General features: G+C 45.2%; 1 protein-coding gene across 2 annotated transcripts in view; it reads right to left on the bottom strand.

The window, feature by feature from the left end:
• Positions 1-1547: 1547 nt before the first annotated feature.
• LOC144133408 (uncharacterized) overlaps positions 1548-6829 on the bottom strand; it is a 111841-nt gene continuing 106559 nt past the window's right edge. The window contains exons 9-10 of one of the 2 annotated variants that reach the window (XR_013315047.1): positions 1818-6261; positions 1548-1752 (exon numbers count right to left, since the gene is read on the bottom strand). Coding sequence is in view for 1 of the 2 variants with exons in the window: in XM_077666493.1 (XP_077522619.1) it covers positions 6255-6261 (7 nt within the window). In the remaining variant the exon portion in view is untranslated. Of the gene's footprint in view, positions 6262-6829 lie in introns of both variants that reach the window. The other variant, XM_077666493.1, reaches the window with a different exon arrangement.

The following is a 6829-nucleotide window of genomic DNA, read 5'->3' as shown; positions in this document are numbered from 1 at the left end:
CCACAAAGAAGTTTTCACAATCACTACGAGCATCATCCACGTGAAAACCAGCTTGAAAATCCGACCAGCCTGTCGTTACTGCATCGAACCAAACTATCGTGACAGCAGACAATGCAGAAGAGCTCGATTACAGCATCACTAGTTCTCGCGACCTCCACTTCAGCCACCTCCTGAGCGGAGTTGCGAAACAAACTGTTTAAAAATGTTAGTCACGACCATCATGACTATGGTGGTGACATGATGTCATGTTGACGTATGTGTTGAGTGACAGGGAGCCCGGAGCTACCATCTACTGCTAGCATGACGTCACGGCTACACTTCTGATAGGGGTACAGTCATCTGCTTTGCACATGGCTCTGCAGTTGTGTCCGCCATACAGTTTCTAAATGTTGCCTAGAGGGAAAGCTGACGCCACCGTCTATGCAAGTTTCTTGAAGAGCACTTTATCCACTGCGGCAATGCCGGGAAGACAAGGTTTTGTGTTTGGTTTGGCTAGAGTTGGGCTGAAAACGTGGATTTTACTTCAAAATTGGTAGCTGTGCTGCAACGCCCTCCTCTGTGCACAGATTAAATTATTTCTTTACGGCGTTTTTCACTTCTTCAATACATTTCACAGAAGTGAAAATTTGGCGTTAGGCTGGAATGGAAACTTTCGCAGCATTTCTGCGAGGTTTGCCTCGAGAAGAGTCGCATTTTACAGTCGAATCCACGTTTTATGTCCAACAATAGTCAAGCCAAGTAAGAAGCCTCTTCTTCCTGGCATACCTGTGCCTCTCCATCAGATCGCTTTCTGCGCCTAAACCATGGCGGATGAAGTGTAGTGCAGCCAGCTTTCCATCTAGTTATGTTAAGAAACTTTATGTTCTCTGCGGCTGCCGGTCTCGGTCGGACTGAAAGAGAAGAGAATGATGCCTCTGCGCACCGCGTGAAGTCGGCCCGTGCGCCGGGCGAGGAGTCGTTGCTGTCATTGCACATACACGAGGTTCAACAACTGGTAATAAATATTATTACAGCGAAAGCTCTACTGCTCGAGGTACAACTCGGAGTTTTGCCTGGCTTTGCGCGTTTGACCTTGAAGCCCAACCAAGGTCAAACCAAGCACACACCCCCAAGACTAACAAATATGACTGTGTCTTGCTGTGCATTACCATTATATGCCGTTATGGTATGGTCGTAGCTAGTGACCAGCAACCACATGGCCGATGACCAGTCGTCACTTGACCTTTGACCTTTAGAGTTGAGATTCGCATTGCCTGATGTGACGTCATATGGTGACGTAGCAATGACGCACCATTCTCTGCTATAAATACCGCCGGCTTTGCTTCCGCTCGTCTTCTAGATTCAGCCGGGTTGAACCTCGGCCAATTTTCTTGAATTTAGTCTTGCGCTAAGGCCTGTTCACTCATGACAACACTTTACCACCTGCTCGTATGGCTTGCATAAAACGATGCGGAGTTCTGTGCTCATCAGGCCGGTCTAATGCCACTCGCTGTGTGAAGGGACACAATGAGTGCGCACACGTGCAAATGCAAACAGGAAGAAGAAATGGTGTTTTATGTGGTTTATTGTCGTCATCAAAGAGGGTTCTATATTTTACACAGGGCGGAAGCTGAAGAAGCAATTGGAGCTAGTGATAGCAAAATGGTCATTACTACAGCGATGGCTTGGATAGACACAGAGCATTTCCAAGCACATTGGTTCAGATGTTGCATGGTGATTCTCACACGATTCACAAGTCGTGAAAATTTAATGCTGCGCTCGGGATCCGTCTTGGGTTCTTATGACCAGGTGAATCACTTCAGATGTTCAAGAATTGCAATTTTAAGGTACATAAATTTTCTATTTCCCCGCTTCACGAAATATTTCAGGATCTATGTAAGTGAGCTCTTTATAGTTGACCCAGGTGAAATAAAAAAATTCACAGGGACGCCTAATTATATTATGTATTGGCAGCGCGATAGCAATAAAGCTGTTGATACCTTTTTCAGAAGTGACATCACTTCCAGTCTGGTGACATCACTTCCAGCGAATTGGCGACGTCACTGCCATCCAGTTTGTGGTCTCGTGACGTCACTTTCCTCCAGCCAGTGGACGAATTTTGAGATCGATGACACATTTTTTGCCCGATTACACTTTAATGCTATCGCATTAAAAAAAAAAGCTCTAAGAGCCTCCATCTGCACATGGGTAAACCAAATATAGCTATTCAGGGTGGGTTTCGGTTCGTGAATGCCCATGCTGTTGAGTGATGAGCTTGGCGGGAAGCAGCCACTTAAACGACGAATATCACGTGGGTTTTTCGAAATACAAGATCAGTATAGACGCCTGGCTTTCCTATGCTTCCTTGATTGCTCAGCAATCCATGACAGCAGGAAAACGCGTGCCGCTAAAGTCGTCAAGAGGGCAGATTATTTTTATACGCAAATAATGGCGGATTTTGGCCGTTTTCTGCACCTATAGTCTTGTACCGCACTGTGCGGTGACCAATGAGAAGTGCCCGATTCAGTCACGTGTGGTGAAGTAGCACGCATACAGCCTCAGTGTTGCCTTCTCCTGGCTTCCCTGGGAATATATATGTAGCAAAAATGAATAAAAAAATGTCAAGTGACAACTGTGCTGCGCCAACTACGCCTGTATGGCCATTCCGGTCCTCATGTGTTTAGGCGTGGTTCTCCCGTCGGTGCAACACCGCCTCCTCTTTCGTCCCCATATATTAGAGAGATTTAGCATACCAGAGATGTACTAGAAGAGACGTATACCGTTTTTACGTATGCCTGTTGTGCAGACACAGTGGTCTTACCCTGCCACACGCTTGCCACTGTGCTTGCACAGCTCCCGTGCGTGCTAGTATGTCTCCAGTATGCCCAATCTTTCTATTATTAGAGTTCAGCATAGCGCGATCCACGTCAGTGTGTGCAAGTCGCCCTGAGGGCGCCAGATGGCACCAGGTGATGGCAAGCTGCGTGCACGCCTGTCACTTTGGGACCAATCAGCGTGTGTGCGCTGGCGGCACACAGAAGCGGATCACGGTGGATCGCGGTGTGCTATAACTTTCTATTGCCCGGCACACATTAAGGGACCGAGTATGCTGTGATTGAAGGGGTCTTAGGATCAGCGGAGGGCCTTGCGAGTGACGCTTTACCGAAATTACTTTTCCTAGGCAGTCAACAAGGGTGGAGAAATTAAAGTGGCAATATTCACCGACGTTGTTGCCCTCACCTCGTGCTACCCTCTTTGCATGAATCAACAAAGACAGCGCGAATCAACAGATGTCATCGTTGAAGCTGCGAATCAGCAAAGAATGCGCATTTATGTGCAAGCACTCGCCGCACGAACAAGCTGAACGCCGCAGTCTGAAATTGTCCTTAATTGCACGACTCATGGAACTTCCTAATGACCCATTGTTTTAAAAAGTGATGTTCTGATTGCACAGAAACTTGACATGAATATATCGTCACTGCGTTCACAGGCAAGCAAATAATTTCAAAGGCGACACACTGCTCACGGATGGGCGAAAATGTTTATTTTTATTTTCAAGCTCATAAAGAGCGATTGTTGTCACAATGGATGACCGCATTTTTTATACCCTACTTTCGTTGCTGGTAGGAATAAGATAGAGGAGAAAATCCCTGGGGGAGGTGACATATTCGTGAAGTCCTCTTATCTCGTGCGAGCTACATGATAAGCCCAAAACTCTCTCTCTCTCCTTTTTTATACATCTATCTTTAACAACCGACAGCAATAACGTCTACTGACAACACTACGCCTCTACAACACTATGAAAAGTTTATATCTGCATAACACTACACAGTTGCACAGATCGGTGCATGCAGTTGCAAGCAACAAGTCACTTTATCCCTTTACATAGTAAGTTAAGCGCGTCTTGTAGGGCACTTTGTCAGAAAAACTTTAGGACTCCACCGGGTCAGGGTTTTTCACCTATGTACAAAAAATATATATGTGCACATAGTACACTTTTTTTTTGTCATCGAACTAGTAGCCTGGCTTTAGCACAGTCAATTCTACACACTGCTCACTGAAACTAACTTCGTCGTGCTTAAGCAGCCTGAAGTGGCAGTTCCGGCTCATGGAGGTAAATGGTCATTGTTGGCTTGTTCAGCGTGGTCCACTGCTAATTTTTATTCATCACGTATGTGATTCATCTTCTGGCGCCACTTCGACGCGGCATGGTCCGTAAATTAAGTTTCAATATAACTGCACTGCATCCTTCTATAATGTGTAAAGCATTTTGCCCATGCTGCTTTGGTATCTTTCTATCGCCCGTTTGTCAAAAGTTGAACAATGCTGCTTTCGTGCACTGCAGCTCTTCCATCAAAATGCACTCGATCAGCAGTCAGTCTCGCTCACACTGAACTTGTGAAAATGCCTGACATGGCAGGATGAAATTCCAATAGTTGCTTGCTGCGAACAGCAGTAAGAAATATCAATAATATCTAGCCAACTTCGACTATGCCAAACATCCCTTCGGCTTGAAATGCATCAGTTCTGGCTTAGAATGCATAGGTCTCCTCTACTAATGAAAATGCCCACATTGAAGCTGACAGATATTTCTGAACACGAACGCCATCTTTACGATGAGCCAACTGCAGTAAAGAACAAAATTGTGTATTCGAATTATAAAGTGTACGGTTTGGAGTAGTGCTCCTCTGGAAAAAAAGAAACATGCATGTAGTTGCATTTGCAATCATGAGAGCACTTCTGCTTAATTAAACGATTGTTGTCGCGAAGCCATTTCCTTCAAAATTTATTTAAACATCACTGTCATTAGAATCATTGAATTAGGCCATTCGAAGTGCTATTTCTGTATTGTTTTAACTCAATTACGTCGTAAAAACAATTTCCTGCTACCTAATGTTGTGGGGTCTGTGAAGTACCCGATGTTTTTACCAATAGCCAAAATTACTGCCTACGAACAATGTAGTAAAATTTACCGTACCGAGGGTGTTAATACGCCACACGTTAGCCAGTGAACGCGCCACGCAGAACACGATACTTGAATTCCTTTCTTAATTATCTTCTTCCGTGCTCAGGCTTAGTTCACATGTAGTGCGCATGCGTCTCAATAGAGAACTGACAAGACCACTTTAATGGCTGCAGAGTACGGCGCGCTTGAGCCAAGGCACAGGACATAGACTTCGCGAAGCGGTAGGCGTTCTATACAAGATTGTGTGTTGTACTCTATCAGATATACAGGGGTCCCTAGCATTCTAACTACAGGAGGCGCGTGCTCGGTGCGGTGCGCCTGCACTCTAAACACGAGTACGCCTATATGGGAGTAAAAAGCGAGTAAGCTGTCCTCCAGCGCACTCTTTTTTATAAAAGGGAGCGCACTAGAGAACAACTTACTCTCTTTTTACTCCTTTTTGTTTAGAGTGTGTGAAGCAACGCGGAAAAGCGATGTACGTACACACAAAATTGTGCTTCGCACTGCTAGAAGTCGCTACGTCAAGAAACAAACAAATAGTATTCAAACAATTCATCACAAGCGCTCACGCATACATGAAGACGATCAAGCTGGTCCGGCAATAGGTTAGAAAAGACAAGAGAACAAACATGAAACGGGTATCGAGTGTCGTCTGTTCCGCCGCCATGTTCCAAATTTGTCATGTGCCTTTGTGCTGCGTTGACCTGCAGGTCATAAATTACATAAAAATCTTACTTCCTTTCATTTACTTCTCACCTCATTCTTAGCTCTACAGTTGCTTCCTTGTGATCTTTCCAAATGTATCTGACATGAAGTTAGCAGACGATGCTGTCCGCCATGTTTGTTCCTCTTCAGCCAAGACGCTACGCCACAAACGACAGAATTCTTTTCACATGCGACTGAGATGGGAAGACCTGTGCCGCCTCGAATAAAGTTTCGCAGCAAAGGGAGCGGGCACGGGCACTGACAAATAATACGCAGACGCACGTACGCACAAAACGAAAGAAAGGAACGGGCCTTCGAACCCGGCCTGATGCACAGTTGAGCTATCGTAAAAGCAGTATCACAATACAGAGTACACTCATCACTTTGGTTCTAAGGAAGCAATGCGTTGTACATCGTTTTACACGGGTCTCAAACAAGATGGAGATGAAAGCTCCGCTCCGCACGCCCTTTCGGGTTAGCTTTCTTTCTGTGCACTCCAGAGCTGTGGGAAAAACATCGACGAGTCCCTGCTTCGATGGCCCCCGTTGATGTGGCTTCGTGGTGGAGATCCTGGAATGACCTTGTGGACAGACCACTTGCTGGATCAGACCCTGCAAGAAGAGTGCATGGTTGCATTGCGGGCATTAACACACTGGCGCGCTTGCCATATTTGGTTCATATAACCAAAACGGTAGCAGTACTGGCCCTAGAAATATAACACTTTAACCTAACCCAATACAGTCTAAAGTAGTTTATTTGTTTGGAAAACTACCTGTCTCTGGTTGAGACCTTAGCAGGTGCGCATCACATGCATAAGATTTTGCAAACGATGATAACATTTCTAAAAGCAGCTCTGAAAAAGACGACAGGGACCTAGCAAATTCATACAGCATAGAAAACTGAATAATAATAATAATAATAATAATAATAATAATAATAATAATAATAATAATAATAATAATAATAATAATAGGTTTTGGGGAAAGGAAATGGCGCAGTATCTGTCTCATATATCGGCGGACACCTGAACCGCGCCGTAAGGGAAGGGATAAAGGAGGCAGTGAAAGAAGAAAGGAAGAGGTGCCGTAGTAGAGGGCACCGGAATAATTTCGACCACCTGGGGATCTTTAACTTGCACTGACATCGCAAAGCACACGGGTGCCTTAGCGTTTTGCCTCC

The sequence above is a fragment of the Amblyomma americanum genome, chromosome 5 (assembly GCF_052857255.1).
Source record: "Amblyomma americanum isolate KBUSLIRL-KWMA chromosome 5, ASM5285725v1, whole genome shotgun sequence".
In the NCBI taxonomy this organism is placed as follows: domain Eukaryota; kingdom Metazoa; phylum Arthropoda; class Arachnida; order Ixodida; family Ixodidae; genus Amblyomma; species Amblyomma americanum.
Note: the sequence above shows the minus strand (reverse complement) of the source record. Positions and strands in the feature narration are given on the sequence as shown.